Source organism: Brassica napus, chromosome C4, assembly GCF_020379485.1.
Source record: "Brassica napus cultivar Da-Ae chromosome C4, Da-Ae, whole genome shotgun sequence".
Lineage (NCBI taxonomy): Eukaryota > Viridiplantae > Streptophyta > Magnoliopsida > Brassicales > Brassicaceae > Brassica > Brassica napus.
Window position 1 is genome coordinate 60639617 of NC_063447.1, and position 20072 is coordinate 60659688.

At 34.9% G+C, this 20072-nt stretch overlaps 5 protein-coding genes across 6 annotated transcripts; 2 read left to right on the top strand and 3 right to left on the bottom strand.

The window, feature by feature from the left end:
- The first annotated feature begins 563 nt into the window (after positions 1-563).
- On the top strand, positions 564-3406 carry LOC106394120 (glycosyltransferase-like At2g41451). The gene is made up of 9 exons (XM_013834721.3): positions 564-1110; positions 1193-1342; positions 1423-1475; positions 1813-1921; positions 2009-2143; positions 2365-2409; positions 2484-2671; positions 2774-2915; positions 2994-3406. The coding sequence occupies exons 1-9, from the start codon at positions 808-810 to the stop codon at positions 3330-3332; spliced, it is 1464 nt and encodes a 487-aa protein (XP_013690175.2). The 5' UTR covers positions 564-807; the 3' UTR covers positions 3333-3406.
- A 142-nt stretch (positions 3407-3548) lies between these two features.
- Positions 3549-6647, top strand: LOC106391665 (DNA-(apurinic or apyrimidinic site) endonuclease, chloroplastic-like). Of its 2 annotated transcripts, XM_013832361.3 has the most exons (11): positions 3549-3698; positions 3911-4067; positions 4137-4192; positions 4317-4396; positions 4583-5037; positions 5110-5220; positions 5303-5446; positions 5527-5574; positions 5947-6027; positions 6104-6263; positions 6357-6647. In XM_013832361.3, the coding sequence occupies exons 1-11, from the start codon at positions 3646-3648 to the stop codon at positions 6476-6478; spliced, it is 1467 nt and encodes a 488-aa protein (XP_013687815.2). In that variant the 5' UTR covers positions 3549-3645; the 3' UTR covers positions 6479-6647. The 2 variants fall into 2 exon arrangements, with proteins under 2 accessions (XP_013687815.2, XP_048611181.1); XM_048755224.1 differs by lacking the exon at positions 5527-5574.
- An 803-nt stretch (positions 6648-7450) lies between these two features.
- Positions 7451-8852, bottom strand: BNAC04G47710D (embryo-specific protein ATS3A). Its single transcript, XM_013832363.3, has 3 exons — positions 8592-8852; positions 8400-8507; positions 7451-7946 (listed from the first exon to the last, which is right to left on the bottom strand). The coding sequence occupies exons 1-3, from the start codon at positions 8709-8711 to the stop codon at positions 7623-7625; spliced, it is 552 nt and encodes a 183-aa protein (XP_013687817.1). The 5' UTR covers positions 8712-8852; the 3' UTR covers positions 7451-7622.
- Positions 8853-9552: 700 nt separating this feature from the next.
- Positions 9553-11451, bottom strand: LOC106394722 (peroxidase 25). The gene is made up of 4 exons (XM_013835286.3): positions 11170-11451; positions 10899-11078; positions 10658-10820; positions 9553-10148 (listed from the first exon to the last, which is right to left on the bottom strand). The coding sequence occupies exons 1-4, from the start codon at positions 11383-11385 to the stop codon at positions 9727-9729; spliced, it is 981 nt and encodes a 326-aa protein (XP_013690740.1). The 5' UTR covers positions 11386-11451; the 3' UTR covers positions 9553-9726.
- A 1256-nt stretch (positions 11452-12707) lies between these two features.
- LOC106391668 (U4/U6 small nuclear ribonucleoprotein PRP4-like protein) lies at positions 12708-15476 on the bottom strand. The gene is made up of 7 exons (XM_013832364.3): positions 15396-15476; positions 15236-15316; positions 14956-15024; positions 14062-14764; positions 13528-13984; positions 13247-13444; positions 12708-13146 (listed from the first exon to the last, which is right to left on the bottom strand). The coding sequence occupies exons 3-7, from the start codon at positions 15008-15010 to the stop codon at positions 12949-12951; spliced, it is 1611 nt and encodes a 536-aa protein (XP_013687818.2). The 5' UTR covers positions 15011-15024; positions 15236-15316; positions 15396-15476; the 3' UTR covers positions 12708-12948.
- Positions 15477-20072: the final 4596 nt, after the last annotated feature.

Consider the following 20072-nt stretch of genomic DNA (forward strand, 5'->3'; position numbering starts at 1 on the left):
AATTTAAAACGATATATATATTAATCTTAATAATTAATTAAATTAGACTTTTTACTTTTATAATTTTTGTAATCATTTGTATTTTGTCATAACAAAAATTTTAAACCATGGATCATAAAATTTGAATGTGAGACTTTTAACAGTTTTAATAATTTATAGCCGTTTGTAAAAATTCAAAATATAACATATACATAAAAATCTAAAATTTTATTATATGGCTATTGTGGTTGTTTAATTTATTTAATAGTCTAAAATTAAACAAATATGATAGAAGATACACTATTTTTATCAAATCTTTATTATTCAAAATCATTAATTGTCATATATACTTTAGCCACATTAGGCAATTCCGTAAATTTTATTTAAGGAAATAATAAATTACATTAATGACGAATTTATTGTTAGTTTAATAAAAAATTTATTATATAATTAGGTGGACCAAAATATTTCTCTAATGATTCTAAGAATGATTCTAGTGATGACATGTGGTTACAAAAAGAAGTTGTAATGCTTCTCAAATAATATATAGGAGATTATTATTCAAAGTCAAAGTTTAAAAATTAGTTTATTACCAAACTTTTCATTTAATTTTTGGAAACAAACATATATTTCTTCTTCTTTCAAAGATGGTGTGGAGTATATATTATATATTTCCTCTTATTTTATTGATGTTCCTGAAGATTAAAGAAATTACAAGAAAGGCTAACTGACAAAACGGCTCCTTCTTTCAGTTTCAAGTATAATCTCTCTCTCTCACAACGTATACATACATCCCTTGCGTTTCTTGCTGCATTTTCAGTTTCTCACATGGCGTCTGGTCTCTACTCCTCCTCAAAACCATCTCTGTCTTCTTCTTCATCATCTTCCTCGTGGCTGTTCTTGCTATTGACCCTTCTTCCTCTCTCCTTAGCCTGCTTTGCCTTCCTCCTCCAATGGCCAGGAGGAATCAACGATTGGTTTACTGATAACCATCCATTCCCAGGAATGTCCCCAATCTCCAAGAAAAGTTCTGACTCAGGCTGCGTTTCTCTTCTTGGTCAGAGCCATGCTACATCGTTTCCTTATCTCAGAGACTTGAATCTTGACCACAAGAAGGATCTGAAACCTAAGGTTAGATCTCTTAAAAACATTCTTGTATTTTATTTAAGATAAAATATGATAATCAAAGATGGTATGTTTTGTGTTGTGTTAGATATGTATAACTACCAGCACTTCAGCTGGATTGGAACAAACATTGCCATGGATATTCTATCACAAGGTCATTGGAGTTTCAACCTTTTATCTATTTGTTGAAGGCACTGCTGCTTCCCCAAATGTCTCTCGTGTTTTGGAGACTATTCCTGTGAGCTTTTCCAGAGTTCTTGATTAGTCATTATGTATCTTATGTTCCTTCTTTCTCGCAATGACATTTTTTATTTCAAGGGTGTAAACGTTATATACAGGACAAGAGAACTAGAAGAAGAGCAGGCTAAAAGGTATTCTTGTGTCGTGTGTTTTTTCATTATGCTATTGATATATATCATGGGTTTTTTTTTTTTTTGACTTTTGACTATGCTATAAGTCCAGTCATTATGTTATGAAATTTATTGGTTATTGATTGGTGTAATCTTGTGTTTTACATCTTTGAATCTTGATTCATCAAGACTGCTCACCTCTAAAATGGTTCTCTTGTAGAGGTGTAATCATAGATCAAATAATTTGACAGGCTTTTATTTGCGTAATCTTGTGTACTGGTCTAAAATGGTTCTTGTAGAGATATTATTATAGATCAAATAACTTGAGAGGCTTCATTATATGTCTTTTTTTTTACAGCCGGATTTGGAATGAGACTTGGTTACAGAAATTTTTCTACAAACCATGTAACTACGAATTATTCGTCAAACAAAACTTGAATATGGAAATGGCTATCACCATGGCTAGGGTACTTTGTTATACTTCATAGTAGTTTTGACACATACATTTATAGTCATCATAGTCAACATTTTTTAAAATTCTATACTTGTTATAGGATGATGGTATGGACTGGATACTGCATCTAGACACTGACGAGCTTGTGCATCCTTCTGGAGCCAGTGAATACTCGTTAAGAAGTCTCCTCAGAGAGGTTCCTGCAGATGTGGACGCGGTTATCTTTGTAAATTACGTGAGTCAGAACACCTCCTATCTATCTCTATATTTTTTTTAAAAAAAATCCTCTTAAATAGAAGAATTCTATTATACATATGGTTTACTCCAATGAATTTATAATAGAGCTTTTTGTATTTTTAGGAGAAATCTTTGAAAATTAAGTGAGTTAGCGGATACTTTGAGTTGGTTTTTAGTCTTTCTTCGGTTTGTTGATGTGAAGAAGTTCACTTGTTTCAGGAGAGCAGTGTTGAGAGAGATGATATCAAGGAACCTTTCACTGAGGTACATAACATTGTATCATCATCTATAAGACTATAAACTAGCTGTCTTGAGTATTTTTTTTTTATTACTTTTAGGTGTCAATGTTCAAGAAGAACTATGAACATGTTCCAAGAGATGTCTACTTTGGAAACTTTAAAGAAGCAACTCATGGCAATACCAACTATTTTCTTACATATGGTAATGGCAAATCCGCTGCTCGGATTCAAGATCATCTACGTCCTAATGGTGCTCATCGATGGTATAACTACAAGAAGATCCCCAAGTTTGTTCTCTTTGTACTCCTCATGACTCGGCTTACACTCTTATGGTTTTGTAATGTGACATTGATCTCTCTCTCTCTCTCTCTATTCTTTGTTGTGATTAGTTTCATTTTCCTAGAGGAAGCTGCGGTTCTGCACTACACTTACTCAAGATTTTCAGATCTTACTTCAAGACGTGACCGATGTGGCTGCAAACCAACTAGAGCGGATGTCAAGAGATGTTTCATGCTAGAGTTTGACAGATCTGTGAGAGTTTGGTTTTGATATTTGTGTTTTTTTTTGTATTAGTTCTTGTTCATCATATTTTGTTTTGTTTCATGCAAGGCATTCATCATAGCTTCAACATCAACATCAGAGGAAATGTTGCAATGGTACAGAGAACATGTTGTATGGACTGATGAAAAGCTGAAACTCAAACTTCTCGAGAAGGGAATCCTCACTCGAATCTATGCACCAATGGTTATAATCCAAGAGCTAAGAGAAGCAGGTGTTTTCACCTCAGTGGTGACCTCAGCTCACATGTCTTTCTCAAACAAATCAAGCATTTCTAGAGAATCATCATCATCTCACGCAACTGTTAGGAAAGTGTTGGAGTTTGACGACACTGATGATCTTGTTGGTGAATCTAAAGTAGATTCAGCTGTACCACCTCCAAGTGTTTAAACTAAGTCTGTTGTAACATTTTTTTTTTTTTGCTTGGATTTTTATATACAAAGAGGAGGAATATTAGAGCAGGCTTTTGTGGATGGATCTCATTGGTCTATTCATATAAAAAACTCTTACGTAGAATGCTTCTGTTACATGATCCAACAGTTTCATCACTCTTTACTTTTGGTCTTTGACATGAACATGTGCTGAAGTCATGTAAGTGAACACAAGACAAACGGCGCGTGCATGTACGCGCGTATGTGAGCGAGTGAACCTTGTACAAAACACTCCTTTTTTGGCGGTTCTTTCTTACAGTGTCCTTTAATCGATGAACAAGGTTCTTCAGTTAGGTCTCCAGAGCTCCGTCGTCCAAGCCGCCAAGTACGTATTCTTCTTCTTCTTCTTGTTCAAAGTTTAGGCCTTTCTGTGCTGTTACCTTCTGATTCGCTTCTTACATTGAGACAAACCAAACCCATCACCTCCTTGATGTCGGATCTCTTCTGGGTTCTGTCTGAATTGCAAAAAGTTATAACCTTTTTTCAACTTCTCTATGTTTACTGTGTGAAAGTTTGTTACTTTTTTGATGATTCTAGGTTTCCGGTGGTGGTGCCCTTTAGGAGCTTAAGATTTGCTTCATCAATCGTTGGTGTTAGAGTAGGAACAAGTAGTTTCAACAAGAGGCTTATGTCAAATGCTACATCAAAGTCTGTACCTTTATCTATCAACAACATCAAGGGAAAGCCAATGAAGGTAGTGCTTCATCATTTCGCTTGTTCTGGTTACCTACTCATGTTTAATTGTTGGTTTTGATGTGTACAGGGAAGTGATAATGACATTGAGGCGATGACGGTTCAAGAACTTAGAGCCACATTGAGGCAAAGCTTATGAGCCTTTCTTTATTTTATTTTTGTTATTGTTTATGTGTACATTCAAATTCTTGTTACATTTGGAACGGTTGTGTATTCATTCATATTACAATGGGTTTTTATTGCATTATAGGAAACTTGGACTACCTGTGAAGGGACTCAAAAAAGAACTTATCTCAACTTTACAACTTCATATGGACAATAGTTCACCAGGTATGTCATTGCACACCAAGAACACACACTTTATCTCTATATCTCATGTATGGAATGTAATAAGAAGGGATGTGGACTTGTTTGCATTTTAGTTTCATAATTGCTATAGCTTCTGATGTCATTTGAAGGCAGAACATACTTTTTGGTTCTGAGTCTTTGTCTCCTGGGCTTGTTTATGTGTTACAGATGAAAGTTGTGGTGCAGAGAAGGAGACTACTTCATCCACCCTTTCAGAGACTGTCACTATCAAAAGAAAAATCAGAAACCAGGAAGAGGCTAATGATGAAGCTTATGGCAATGACAATGGAGAGAAGAAAGCTAAGCAGTCTACTGAGAAAAACTTGAAAGTTAAAGTTTCTTCAAAAGAGGAAGAAGCATCACTGACCATTGCCATCTCATCCTCCAATCAAAGTGAACCGTGGACGGTACTTGCTCATAAGAAGCCTGAGAAAGACTGGAAAGCTTACAACCCAAAGACAATGAGACCTCCTTCTCTACCAGAGGGTACCAAGTCTGTGAAGATCATGACTTGGAACGTTAATGGACTGAGAGCTTTATTGAAGTTAGAGAGCTTCTCTGCTCTTCAGCTTGCACAAAGAGAAGATTTTGATGTGTTGTGCTTACAGGAGACTAAAATCCAGGTCACTACATAACCTTAGCCCTTTCTTAAGTCAGTTTCTGGTACTAAGTATATGTATTTACGCTCATGGCAGGTGAAGGATGTTGAGGAGATCAAGAAAGCTCTTATAGATGGATATGATCATAGTTACTGGTCCTGCAGCGTCTCTAAGCTTGGTTACTCTGGAACTGCTATTATCTCACGGGTAATAAACACAATCTTATAATATATGCTAAAAATAAATAAATGTGAATGTGTTTGTAATCAAAGTTGGTTTTTTGAAACAGATAAAGCCACTCTCGGTTAGATATGGTACTGGTCTATCTGGATCAGACCATGACATGGAAGGACGCATTGTGACTGTTGAGTTCGACTCATTCTACTTGATAAACACTTATGTTCCTAACTCTGGAGATGGCTTGAAAAGACTGGTACTCCTCCTCAAATTTAAGGCATTTAAGTTTCTAACAGTTTTCTTTAATTTTAACAAAATGTTTTGGGGGTTTTGAAGTCATACAGGGTTGAAGAATGGGATCGAACTCTCAGTAATTACATCAAAGTATGAAACTTTTCTTCGGGTTTCTTCATTTACTGTATACTACCTCCGTTTCAAAATGATCCATATTTTAGAGTTTATATATATATATTTATATTTATATTAAGAAAATATATTAAATTTTAATTTTAATTGTAAATGTACTGTTTTTTTGTGATGAAATATTTTCCAAAAATTTTAGCCAATAAAAATTCAGTAACCACTTTTTTTTTGAAGTTTATAATTTGCAAATATTTACTTAACCGAAAATGCATTGAAAATATAAAAAATGTATTTTTTGAAATAATTTTTTTCTTTCTAAAACATGGATTCTTTTTGAACGGAAGAAGTATATTCTTGCTTACATATACCTCAATGGCCTTGTTGCATGTGCAGGAGCTGGAGAAGTCTAAACCTGTAGTCTTGACTGGTGATTTAAACTGTGCTCATGAAGAAATCGACATCTACAATCCTGCGGTAACCAACTCAGATTCTTGTTTTTAATGTCATTCAATAACATTTGAAAGTTATAATCACCTCTCTTTATGATTAGGGGAACAAAAGAAGTGCTGGTTTCACAATAGAAGAAAGACAATCATTTGGAGAAAACTTCTTGGAGAAGGGCTTTGTGGATACTTTTAGAAAGCAGCATCCTGGTGTTGTTGGTTATACTTATTGGGGTTATCGCAGTGGTGCACGCAAAACCAATAGAGGTAACTAAGTCTGCGTAATAAAAAAAGATGTTGATAGTTATTTGGTTTCATATTTTGGATTGTTGAAACTAGTGAATTGGTGTGTGGAAACAGGATGGAGACTGGACTACTACTTGGTGTCTGAATCAATTGCAGCCAATGTCCATGATTCTTACATTCTCCCTGATGTCAATGGCAGTGATCATTGCCCTATTGGCCTTATTCTCAAGCTCTGATCTATTTCAGAGCTTCACTCTTCCATGCTTTTTGTTTTGGTGTTTTGGCTTTGTTCTAAATGGTTATCAGCGACAGAGTTTTTTTCCTTTTCTTTCAGTAAAGATATTACCTCAAACGGAACAATTAGTTCCTTGTGTTTGGCCAATATATGCTTATGATTTACTTTCATTGCGCTTCTTGTTTACTAGTTCATTGTAAATAAATGCCAAAAAATAAATAGAAACCAATCTATCAAATTGAGTTGAGAATACAGAAACAACATGTAAGAAATCTTCTTTAATTAAAAAAAAAAACTTGAAAGCTGAAAAGACTTGGTCAGCTCTAGTAGGAACAAGAGTTGCGTTATACTCCATTATTCCAAAATAAGATACATGCAAACTAGCTTCAACCTCTCTCAACATATCATCATGCAATATCGAATGATGTGAGAGCCTCAAGATCTTGCTCCAGGGTTTGATCGGACCGTTGTCTTCATTTTCATGTTCTTCGCAGTGCGCATATCATTACAGTAAACTCCTTTCTCGCTCCCCATGCACATAGTCTTTCTCTTAATGTCTTTAAAACTCTGTACGCTACTTTTCCACGTTCTAGACTTGAGCACCAACACTTGTGCTTTAGAGAAATTTGTGAAGGGTTTTACTTATGTCAGCAAAGCTTTCTATGCCATTAGTTAGATCCTATGCGCATGCATGCAGATGCATGCATTTGCCAGGCGAAAGGGCCTCAACAGTCAACATGACATGGGGTTATACGGACGGCTAAAAATAGCTTATACGATCATTTCAACCATTATTTGTTGGTTTATCTGTACGTTTGTATAATGATTTTATTCTTAATAACAGACAATATATTTGTTAAATAGAAAAGAAAACGTTGCACTAACTTTATCATGCTTTTCTTCCAATGCATGCTATTTTTATTTATTTCATATAAAAAGGACTTGGCCACTTGCTATGCCTCAAACTTGCAAGAGATCAAATCACGGTATTATATAACATTACATGTTTTTTTTTTGGGTGTAAATGTTAAGAAAACATTACATGTTTTTTCTCACAAAACACACATTGTCTCTTTTCACTTTAAGCCACAAAAGTAGCAAACCCACAGATACTCAACCTTTTGTTCTTTATTTATTTATTAATCTTACATAACAGCAACGGAGGCAATAATGGGTTGAGAAGACTTGTCACTGGCACTGGACTGAGAAGACTTGTCACTAGCAAGGCCGTTGCAGACGTCAAAGCCGTACCAAACACCGTTTGGCAAGAAGAGGTCAAAGTAGAAAGTGACTGATCTGATGGATGAGCCGTAGATCTTAACGTTCTCTGGTTTCCAGCCGTCGGATCCTTGCCTGAGTAGGTGGAGATAACATACGTCACGCATACACGGTCCCGTTATCTTGTATGTGTCCGAAGAACACCTTTCAAATGCCCTAGACTTTGGATCGTCTAGTCTCTTCACGAATACCTGATCACCCAACAAATGATGTTTATTTACTTTTAAAAGGGTTAAAGATATATTCACTACTTTCCCCTAATCTATCACACAAAAACAAAGACCATGTGACGAAATTTCTAGATTAACACCTTTTTAATGTTTTGAATATGCATTATCGTATATTTAGTTTTAAAAGTTATATATACTCTATTTTTAATATTTTAAAAAGCTAAGCCAAATACTCATAAATTCATATTCTAAAGCAAAAGTCCTTACCAATCAAATTCAAAACTTTTGACAAAGAAAATCCAAATTTTAGATCTAAATTTTCTCAAATTCGACGAGAATCTTGAAGACCAATCATATAAAGGGAATTATGTGATTAAAATTTTGATTGATTACAGATTTATTTTCCATAGAATTAAATCTGATTTATGGGTATATTGTAGATCCAAAACTCATAAAGTCAATGAACTAACTCACCTCGTTGCCGTACACATCACCAAACGCGATACTGATCTTATCTCTGGTGTAAGAGACCGAGGAACAGCTTGTCTTAATGATTACTGTGTAAGAACACACTTTCGCACCCTGAAATTTAGATACAAAACAAATTAGTCAACCAATAAGTTGTTTCTTTAATTCATGGATCAATGGATCGAAATTGGTTACTACCTCTAGCTTTGGTTTAGGGAGAAATGAATCAACCGGTCCAGGTCTTGTGGTGACGAAAGATCTTGCAGATGTAACAGAGAACAATGCAAAGAGGAACAAAGAAATCGCTAGTCGGATCATTTTTGTAATCGACCTCTACTTTGAGTTGAAATGGTTTGGAGATGAACAAAAAGGTCGATCTCTTTTGTTTGTTTGGACAGAGGCAAAGCAATGATTCTAGATAGAGATACCGACACGAGGATCACGTTCATTTTATACTCCAAACTATTTTATGTTCTGTTTGTTTGGAGGAATTTAATTGGTTGTGGATTTGCCAGCTAGAATTAAACTGTCTTTTTCAATTGTATTTTATGCATAGTTCCTCAACCACTATGGAAACAAATAAACAATCATTCATAAAAAGGGAAGTTAGTAAAATTAGATTTGTACAGTATTTACTACTAATATATTACCTTGAATATCAGTAAGAATTTGGGAAGTACTCTTTTCTACATTTGCTCTTTCCTAATTTGGTAACCTTGTTTATGAAGTAAGAACTGGAAGCAAAGTTCATTTTGGATTCTGGTTTATTTATCCTGTTTGGTTTTCAAACTGGGTTCTTATGATCTGAATGTGTATTGGGTTACTTAAACACTGGGCCTTGTGCTATAATTTAAATAGATGCATGCTTTTCCTAAACTAAATTTCATTATGTATTAATTATTTTACCAACTACTTTTTGTACTGTATTATTTCTTGTTGAAAATTTAAAATTTAATGTCTATTTTTTCTTTTAAATGGAAAACCTTTTACTAATGCTTGACCATAAGATTACAGATTACTACTACATTAACATTAGTCATTATTTTGAAGGAAGAATTAGATAAAATTCAAACTTATAAATACCATAGTCATCGTTTTATACATCATTTTGAATTGTCCATGATAAAACGTTAAATGCTCGAAAATTTAACACCAGTAATTTGTTTGCCATTCAGTTTGATTGATATTTGTATGCTTTGTAGGCAAATAATACAAGGATTAAAGGACAATTACAGACTCCTTGATAACGACAAAGATTAACTAACCCACAATGGTTTTTTTATAACCTGGCAATGGTATTATTCATGTATATATTTCTTACGCTTAACTCAAACTAGTTCACTTGAGAACAAAATTTCCTAACCTCGCCATCGACATCTGATTTTATATCGATGGAACTCATCTTAATCATAGCTTTACCAAACTCATTATCAAACCTAAACCCTAACAAGCCTCTAATAGTACTCGCATACTTCTTCACCACGTCATTTGTCTCGGAGTCCGACCAAAGCCGTTGGTCCGACTCCAAAATACCGTTACCGTCTCGTAGGTTCTTGAAGAAGCTTACATCAAAATTTGATGGACTGCCAGTGTCAAGAGCAACACGTTTAGAACCGTCTCCATTGGGAGGACAAAGAGTCTTGAGCTGGGTAAGAAACGATGGGCTAATGGTTGGGTCGGAGTTTCCAGTCACCGTGAAATTGTATAAACGGTAACGGAAAAATTGACAGTCCGTTTGTCCTATTGTATGTGCACCTGCATGCAAATCAGGATAAAATGTGTTAATGATTTGGAGATAAAAGATAAATGGCACATGCATGTTCTTCATATAACAGCTATGGACAAATCATGAAGCAGATTTTTCAATGTAGTGGTTCAACTAATGTATAACCGCGTTACGCATCCGGATTATAGTCCAATGATCCTCGACTAATGGATAAAATAGCGTTGAACAAATAATTATCCATAAATAGATCGACCTTTAAATTTTGAAGGTTATTATAAACATTTTAGAATAAAGTTTAGTAATATTTTTTAAAAATAATTTGAAGCTCAAGACTATATATATATATGTTAGTTCTGTAGAATTTGAAGGTTAACACGGATATTTATTTGGACTTTATCTAGAACCGATTCTAATATTAAAAAGAGGAAAAAAAACGTAGCAAGAAAATATAACTAATAATCTTTAAGAAAAAGAAACTAAAAACTTATTTTCGTGCGGGTATTGAGTAGAATGTAATGAATGAATGAATAAAAGATACCAAGTAGAGTAACGAGATCATGAGTATCCAATCCCTTAGCTTGAAACTTTTGCCTTTGAACAGCAACAGAGTCAAGTGGAGAAGGTAGATTCGATGCTTTCGATGCTAATGAGATTCTACCGTCTTTACGACCCGTTGGAACTGTCCAGCTTGGTCCAGAACTCTATTTCAACGCGTAATCAATTAAAATAACCAAAAGAATTTAGGTAAAATCCTAATTAGGTTTACGAAACTTGCGTACCAAGTCAACAGCGTCACGAGCAGCAAGTGCAAGTATATCTGCACATGACACGACTCCAGGACACACAGACTCAAGCCGGGCTTTCGCATCATCTATCACTTCAAACCCTCTTAGACCGGTACTCGCTAGAGCTGCTTGCTCAGCAGACTTCCCTTTAATCAAAACCGATCCATCACAACCCTAATATATAATAGGTCAAATTCAACAATCAAATAACTTGTAAATATAATTGGTTTACTGAAGGAGATTGAGACGAAAGAAGAATTGAAACCTGAACAAAACAGTCATGAAAATGAAGCCTAAGCAAGCCAGGGGAAATGGTGGGATCAGAATCGAAGTGGGATTCAACGGTGGACCGTACAATGGACTCAGCTTTTGGACATGAAGTTGAATAATAACCATTTTTTAACGACTGACTTCTCACTTCTGCTCCCAATACCAACACTATTATCATTACATAACAATAGTTACCAAAGTAAACTCCCATTTTTTTTTTTTTTTCCTAACTCTTTTAAATCTTTGTGATCGAGCAACGTACACTGATGTTCAAGCACCAACACAAATTAGTATATATATACACACAAACGCCCACACATATCTACACTTTCATATGCCAGCCTTTGTCTCAATGGAACCGTGTGGGGACTCATAGTGCCTTCCTTTCCTATTCTTTATTTATTTGTATTGGTAAATACACTTGGTTGCCACTATGATGACTGATTGGGTTTTATTTCTATATTATTTTTATATAATTTCCGTTAAATATTACATATAATTATCTGTAAATATGTAAAACATGCGTTATCCGGAAGATACAAAAACATTACAAGATTGTGGGTAACAAAAATATGTAATATTTAAATTTCTGTGAGAGTGACGAAGAAGCAACAATTATTTTCATAAAGATTTATTTTCAAAATATAATGTCTACGAGTTTTGGCTAACGTCCTTTTCAAGATCAATTTAAAAAGAATAAAAATTTACGTCCTTTCAAAATATCGGTGATTCGTTTGCTTTACGTAAAAGCTTCTTTGATCTCTCCTCAAAACTTTTATCAATCCATGAAGTAAGCAAACGTGTTCACAACTTAAATCGATAGAAGCCGTCGCTAGTGTTTCCCGTTCACATCAGCATCTCTTGTAGTTTCAACCCTCAATCCTAATCTTTCCCTTGTTTACTACAAAAAGAAAAAGAAGAAACCAATAATAGAGATGATATTAATATAGAAGAAAACCGATAAGGATAAAAACCCATTAACCATCTCTTGTTTGGTAGTATTACACACACACACACCTTCATGGTTCCAACCTATAATGCATAGTGGGCAGTATTAGTTTATTACATTGTACACAAGTATTTGTATTATATTGACAAGAATTCATTTGATAGTGCTGATTTTTGTTATATATTGTAATTATGTGTAGATATGTAAAACATGCGTTATTTGGATGTAGTATTTAATTTGTGAGATTACGAAAAAGAAACATTTCAATTCATTCCTCACTATCTATATATAAAAAATTGTACAAACTATCTCATGTATGGGAGAGTAATGTGATACCATAACTTTGGTATCAAATAAAATGGATTAAGAATTTGAATCTTTTACTGTTCCTGATCACATATCATGTGAAAATTTTCAGTTTACACATCACAATGGAGACAATATAGAGAGAGTTAGGTGATGAAAAACTCATTTAATAGCTAATATAACTCGCAAGTCAACTCATTGACTAACATTTCAATTCTAAACATATCTCAACTCTTATAAGAAACAGAACATTGCTCGAGTTCCTTGTACAATCTATATAGCAACGTAATTTTTTTTTTTTTGTTAACATGGTGTAAAGTAGTGTTTCAGGGAAACAAAGTTCAGTCATCTGCTTTTTTTGTTCAACGCAGTGGCAAAAATCTCAAAGACAATGTATCATCATCCTGACTACAAACAACACCAATTTAAAGATTCTCTCTGGCAGGCTAATCTCTAAACCTCTCAACTCCAAGTTTTTCTCTCTCTCTCTCTCTCTCGGAAGTATTATGAATAAAGAAGCTAGAGATCTACGTCCATTGTTTCTCCGCCTTGGTCTTCTTCTTCTTCTTCGTTGCTACTGCTTGTCCAAAGCTTGATGGTACGGTCATGTGACACAGTTGCGATACACGAGCTATCTGCAGTGATATCTAGAGAGGCCACTTTTGACTCGTGTCCTGCTAAGCTTTTAACAAGCGAGAAGTCTCTGCCTGACCATATCTGAGTATATACAAGAATGCAAAAAAAAGTAGAAATCAAACTATAAGCAAATAAAACAGAAGATTGATTTAAGGCAAGAGACTAGAGAAAGAGTACTTACATTGACTTTCATGTCGTATGATGCAGTGGCCAGGAAGTAGCCTTCTTGTGGTTCATACTTAACTTGAGACACAAGGTTAGCATGAGCTGGTATTATGTACAACGACTTTCTCATTCTCAAATCCCAAATACGGCACTGATTATCCTCACCACCAGAAGCTAAGTGATAGCCATTTGGAGAGAAAGTCACCGAGAGAACCTGTAAAAGCATAAAGAAACAGAGGATCATTAGTATATGATCTCGCTTTTGGCTGAGAAAGAGGATCAAAACTTGGTTCTTACCGGTTTGATATGTCCTTGGAAGACGAGAATACTCCTACCAGTGCGGAGATCCCAAACCCGTGCAAGCGAATCAAGCCCAGAGGAAGCTGCTAATGCACCATCTTGCTGAAACGCAATCCCGTAGACGCTGCGGCTGTGACCTTCTTGCAAAAGCAGCTCTGCTCCTGTGTTTATGTCCCACAGTCTCCATGTTTTATCGAAGCTTGTTGTCCCTAGGTACTTCCCTGATGGGTGGAAGGCAACACGTGCAAGACGGTCCAAATGACCTTCGAATGTTTGTAGGAGTGTGCCATCGGTTTTCCACAGCTTTGCGGTTCGATCAGCGGAAGCAGTTGCTAGACAGTCATCCACAGGGGAGAACACTACATCGGTTGCACGTTCTTTGTGATCCTTCAAGACAGCAATCTTGTTTGTAACTTGAGGCATCTCCCATAGTTTAGTAACTCCACTCAGAGAACTAGCCAGAGAAAGAAAAAAACACAAATTACTAAACAGAAGAGGAATCATGTAAGGGACAAATGCATTTAGACATACCATGTTGCAAGTATCTTTCCATCTCTTGAGAAGGAGCAGCCAGTTAGAGGACGATCATCCCCAAAGTTACTGCAATCAAGAGCCAAGCCTTTAGCCTGCTTCAAAGCCCATTTAGTCTCTGCCTCCACATCTTCATCTGGATCATCCCTCCTCCGCTTAGCACGCTGAATCCTCACAGCAGCTCTCTTGATCGAAAACTTAGCGATCTCAATCCTAGCCTCTCTAAGCTCCTTCGGACCTTCAGTGAAAAAAGGGTACTGAAGCTCTTCCTCGTCCACTTCATCTTTCGGAGCCGCGTCATCTTCGTAAGCTTGTAGCAGTTTATCCAACTGTCCACCAATATCAAGCCTAGCCATAAGCTGAGCCAGCCTAGCTCTTCTCTCCATCTCCTGTTCTCCGAACAGAGTGATGGGCTCGCCGAGTCGTCTGAGCCGGTCTCTAACGGATTTGTCGTTTGTCGGCACTGCGATAGCAGCAGCACGGCGCTTTATCAGCAGCTCTTGCATTGCCTTCTCTTGTCTTTCCCTGACCTGCTTACTCTCTTCAGATATTACGTAATGTTCATCGTCTGATTCAGAGTCCGAGTCGCTAGCTTTCGCTCCACCGTTTTGAGGAGGCCTAAAAGTAGGTGGGCGGGCTAGTGGAGGATGTGGTATAGGAGCCATTGGTGGAGGAAAAGACGGAGGTGGTATGGCAGAGACGCCTGCAATTATAGTAAAGAGTGTTAGGGATTGAACCGTGCATAGTAATCTATAATCTATACTATCCTATGAGGATTCAGTGAAACTGTATCAACATAAACCATAACAAAAGGGCTGATTCCGAACACTACATGCTAGTAATCTACAATATTTAGCTTGATGTAAACAATTACTAGAAAACTAAATAACTCACCTGGAACTGAAGCTGCTGGTACGAATGAAACATTATCTTCATTGTTGGGTTCCATGTTGAAACAGCAATCTAGACAAAAAAAACACAGATCAGTTCTCATGGGCATTGCCAAAACTAGAGAAAGGTTGCTACTTGCTAGCTTTATCCAACTAAACACTCTCTTGGGAATTTAAAAAAACACTTAACAGGCATTAGCATCAAAGCTATACATTGCTCAGCTTTCTAATGCCAATAAAAGCTAACATGAGATTTAATCGAAGAAGGGGGGGTCGTAGCTTACCAGGAAGCTCCGAATCACGTTACTCTCTTCGAGGCCCAAACAGGAAGTAGGTTTCGCAGCTGATCTGAGCTTTGTGTGTTCCTGAGAAAGAATCAACAACCCAATTGTTAATTGCTGACAAAGAGAGAGACTTTCGATTCTGAAAGAAACTTCGTCTTACCTTCTTCTCTCCAAAGGCAGTCGCAAGACGGAGAAGAAGCAGCCAAAATTACCAAACCAACTTCTCTGTAAACCTGTAGATCCGAGTTATACCCCGAATTTTCATCTAGTTGGGCCTTTATTAATGGGCTTTTTCTTATCTTAGGCATTAGATGGACTTTTTATTATCTTAGGCATTAGATGGGCTTCATATATATAGAACTAGAAAATATAAGAAGAACCCTAATAATATTTTTTAATGAAGTTTGAAACATAAGCAGAAAATATAATTACAAAGCCCGCCCCTTGCACATTTCACGTCTTGTAAATGTCTTTGATTTTTGTTAATGTTCCCATGCATGTAATTCTGTTACGAGTATTAACACACATTTTTTTTTTTTTTTATAACCGAGTGTCCTGGTCTCACCGAAGTGGTTGAGACTAGAGACTGAAGCGACTAAGGACTTAGCATGCGCTGGTCATTGTGTGGGTCACCGTGAATAATCTTCGGTCTCGGGCGCTCATGTGAATTCCCCAGCGACAGGGATTCGAACACAGATTAACACACCCTTTAACCGAGGAAAGCTCATATAACGTCCAATTTCACGATTCATACACAGATCAATTGATACACTAAGGATTAGGTACCTTGATACCAAATATTACAAATAAGACTTAGTTTGGTTCATTCCGGTCCTTGACCTACCGATCGACTAGTCAAATGTTAGATTACAACATGATGGTCTAATTATATTTTGCATAGCTACTTTTCTACAAGTTCGCAGTTTTTTTGTTTCCAAAATAGACTTATGATTCTCTTACACGCATAGCTTGAACAATACAATTTTAGCCTCTCTACCATGTTTCAATAATATCTAATTTGGGCAAATGCTCCAACATAATTCTGAAACGTGACATACAAAAAGTTACTTTCAGTCACACTTTTTTCTTTCGTTTCCATTGTGTTAACTTTCTTTCTTCTGATGTCTCAAAAGTTGGCCAACCCCACAATCTTTTTTCTCAAAACAATTATAGTTAGTAATTGGTGAATGGTATCTATCAGTCAAATGCGTGTCAGTCTAATATTCAAGATATTGATCCTACCATATCATATTAGTATCCACGTGGCGCAAGCCGAGATATGGCTTAGAGGAGGGGCCTTTCCCTTTACTGCATATGGCTCGTGACTTTGTTTTCTCCTTAAGTGATTGATCCACTTTGTGTTGAGACTTTCAAGCTCAGCCATTACGATAGACTTGATGGTTCCTCTCTTCTTTTGCAGTTCTGGTTCCCAGACTTTGTCTGCTCAATTTCTAAGTCTTTTTAGATGTCTTTTCGCGTTATCTCAAGTCTTTTTCTTACTCATGTTACATACTTACTTTCTATCTAGTGCAGTTGGTGAGGATTTGGCTCCACTTAATTACCACGTGAATATAGTTTGATAAGATCATCCCTTTTAGACTTGATGTTTGATCAGTCATTGTTTTGAAAGATTTACCTTTCACTAATATAAAATTTCAAAGATTTACTAGTTCACTGAACTTATTAGCACATATGCTTTACACTTTGAATCTTGTTAATCAAGTTTTCTCATTTATTTCTCTTTAGTTTCAGAAAATCACTCAAAACATATCTTCTAAGTGTCCCTACTCTTTCAGAAATTGTTCTACGAGGTAATTATTATTCCTTTTTTATATTATTTCCTCATTTATTACTGTTATAGTTTGTGCCCACTAACACACAAGCTTATTTTTAAATTATTCGTTCACATATGATCATTGTTATTATTCTCTTTTTTCTCTCTAATGTAATAGTTTTCCTTGACCTTAATTATAGACAAAACTAGAGTTATATGGGGTGTAACATTATGCCTTTGAAATGATTGTGTTAATAACTTTATGCAAATGCCTATCCATATTACTCATTGGGCTTCAGAGAAGACTGATTTGTCACAAACTGATTTACTCTCTATATATTGTGTGACGGTATGCTGATCTGTTTCTCTGTAGAAATGTAGCTTTCTTAGTGATGTAAGAGTTCTAATCAAATCTTGAAGCTGCGCGTGCCGAAAATGGTCATTGCATGAACCTAAGGGATCATTTAGCCTTACACTTCATTTCCTTTTCAAACCTATTTTCATCTTTGCATTCAGAATTCTAACTTGCAATTTTGTGAAACGTAAAGTCTCTTCCACATGTGTGTATATATAAGAAATCAACTGTTGTTTTCATATACCCCCTCATGACTAGTTGCAGCACATAAATGTCACAGTTCTCTCTTTACATTAAAATAATCTAAAAAATTTAGGTTAAAATCTAAAGTGGTTTTGAAACTTATTAGGACGATTAAGTAGTTAAAAAAAGTGGTGTGTCTAGTGAGTTTGACTAGTGTGTTAAACCAATAGACTACAACAGTTTGTCTTTGAAATATGAAGTAACATTAAGATGTTATACATAAAGTTTTGTAAGACTATGTTTCCCCACAAAGTGAAATTTCAAGATGCAGCCCATAGATTTGCAATCCCGGACATATAATATGATTTAAGCAGGAATTATGCCAACTTTACATTGGAATTTAACCTGTTCGGATCCAAATACAATTTTCAAAGGGCGAAAATAATAATAATAATTAGATTAAAAAATGCGGTTTGTTTGTCTCGTCATGCCTTTGACAAGCCAGCGACCTTATAGTTTTAGCTCTCTTCCATGCTTAGTTAGAAAAAAACATACGGTACAGTAAGCTATAACTGTAAATTTTTATATGAACTTTAGATTTTAAAACAAACTTTGGAGATTTTATGCAAAGTCTCTTCTTTTAAAGTAATACACGAAACATAAAGCGTTTAGTACACTAGTGTAAAATGATCGAACATGCATTTTTATTATAAGTTGAACCATCTATCGTTTTTCTATATGTATTGGATTTGATCATGCATTTAACCATATATATATATATATATATATACGCCTAAAATTTTTGCACTTATGAATAGTTAGATAGGCCAATTGTGCGGTCTTTTAGTATATGATGAATGAAGATGTATCAGACAAAAAGGAATCACGAAAGTAGAAAACCAAAAAAAAAGTAACAATAATCTCGTGGGCTGCACCTCCCCGTGGTTAATCAAAAAAATAAAAATTATGTAAAAAATAGAAAATAATAAAAGATTCTAAGTAAAATACAAACCTTGAGTAGATGGTTGATTTTTTTTGTGGGGAAAACATTGTTGATATTTAATTTAACTAATAATAATTAAAAGAACTATGTTGGTATATTAGACTTTTTTAAAAGTGACCCTTTATTATATATATATATATATATATATATATATATTGAAGCTTATGTCCCTTGTGTTTAGACATGATTGGCAACTAGCAACAAGAATATATATATATATATATATATATAGGTTGAATTATGAGTTTCTTAGTTAATTAATTAGGCGTGGCGTTAATTCATGATATTGCAAGATCTATTTTTTGCTAATCATAAAATTAAAATCTATTTGATTATGTTTTCGCATATAATATTTGAATAGAAAACATCAACAACAATGTTCAAAAAAAAAAAACATCAACAATAGTCCGTATATAGTATATTGTCAATAGCTTCTTTAATAGTACATAGTTTTTACTTTGGATTCATAGCCACATACGAAGTTATGTACTTTCATATAAACATAAATACAACTATACAAGAGCCAAGCTAATCATTCCTACAAGACAAGAGAAAAAGGTGATTAGATGTATAATATGGTGCGTTGGATTATATAAACCACATAATTTATTATTAATTTATGAAAGTTTTGTTTTGTTCACTGAATTGGTCTTCTTTTGGTTTCCTGATCCTCCAACAATAGGATTTTTTTGCCTTGGATATAATATTAAGAAGACAAGGACAAGTGCCACGTTTATATAATAATGTAAATAAATGATCGTTAACAAATCTTAATGTATGGTTCTGGCGCCCAGAAAAGGCTATGTGCAGTATACTTGTTGTTCATTACTCCTATGAGGCTGAGGTGCTACAGTTCTAACAGCATTAAAAAAAATCATACATATCACTTATGTTTAAAATTTAAGTACACACCTACTCTTACTCACAATTTGTGGATCAATAAAGTTAGTTGGTTAAAACTAAATTAAATAATTACATGATAATACGATAACAAACTAGAGGTTTCAACTATTCGATACAAATATTTGTGTTTACATTTAAAATAATATTTTGGGTTTGTGTTATGCAATTTTTTTGGCATCTTGTGTTATGCAATTATAGTTAAATGTTTGTAAAATCATTAGAACATAGTTCTTTTATGGCCAATACAATAATTTTGTAACATCAAGTACTTTGACATATGTAAAGACAAGTATAGAAAAAATGTAAGCGCCTAGAATGTAAAGACAAGTATGATTTTAAACTTTGTATAGTAACTTGTGAGACTAAGACTCTGATGTTTGTATGCATATACGTTTACATTTTAGTGTGTGTAAAGAATTATTAGCAAGTTTCGTCTTGTTCTTTTCTTTTAAATCTTTCCCACTCGTTTGTAAATAAACCCTCATTGTTTCCAATAATTTAACATTACCACAATCTTATAAATACGTCATAGGGATAACGCAAGGTGTGGCCAATGAGACTCATTCCTAAAAATATATTAAATAGAAAGCAAATTATTCTGAAGTTTTTTTCCTTTAAC

Coding starts and splice junctions, on each gene's coding strand:
- BNAC04G47710D (XM_013832363.3), bottom strand. CDS start 8,711: ATGATCCGACTAGCGATTTCTTTGTTCCTCTTTGCATTGTTCTCTGTT. Junction 8,508..8,591: donor TCCCTAAACCAAAGCTAGAG/GTAGTAACCAAT, acceptor TCTAAATTTCAG/GGTGCGAAAGTGTGTTCTTA. Junction 7,947..8,399: donor GTGATGTGTACGGCAACGAG/GTGAGTTAGTTC, acceptor TTGGGTGATCAG/GTATTCGTGAAGAGACTAGA.
- LOC106394120 (XM_013834721.3), top strand. CDS start 808: ATGGCGTCTGGTCTCTACTCCTCCTCAAAACCATCTCTGTCTTCTTCT. Junction 1,111..1,192: donor AGAAGGATCTGAAACCTAAG/GTTAGATCTCTT, acceptor GTGTTGTGTTAG/ATATGTATAACTACCAGCAC. Junction 2,410..2,483: donor TCAAGGAACCTTTCACTGAG/GTACATAACATT, acceptor TATTACTTTTAG/GTGTCAATGTTCAAGAAGAA.
- LOC106394722 (XM_013835286.3), bottom strand. CDS start 11,385: ATGGGAGTTTACTTTGGTAACTATTGTTATGTAATGATAATAGTGTTG. Junction 11,079..11,169: donor TTCATGACTGTTTTGTTCAG/GTTTCAATTCTT, acceptor ATTATATATTAG/GGTTGTGATGGATCGGTTTT. Junction 10,149..10,657: donor TGATCTCGTTACTCTACTTG/GTATCTTTTATT, acceptor ATTTGCATGCAG/GTGCACATACAATAGGACAA.
- LOC106391668 (XM_013832364.3), bottom strand. CDS start 15,010: ATGGAACCCAACAATGAAGATAATGTTTCATTCGTACCAGCAGCTTCA. Junction 13,985..14,061: donor GGAAAGATACTTGCAACATG/GTATGTCTAAAT, acceptor TTCTCTGGCTAG/TTCTCTGAGTGGAGTTACTA. Junction 13,147..13,246: donor CATACGACATGAAAGTCAAT/GTAAGTACTCTT, acceptor GTATATACTCAG/ATATGGTCAGGCAGAGACTT.
- LOC106391665 (XM_013832361.3), top strand. CDS start 3,646: ATGAACAAGGTTCTTCAGTTAGGTCTCCAGAGCTCCGTCGTCCAAGCC. Junction 5,221..5,302: donor GAACTGCTATTATCTCACGG/GTAATAAACACA, acceptor TTTTTGAAACAG/ATAAAGCCACTCTCGGTTAG. Junction 6,028..6,103: donor TCGACATCTACAATCCTGCG/GTAACCAACTCA, acceptor CTTTATGATTAG/GGGAACAAAAGAAGTGCTGG.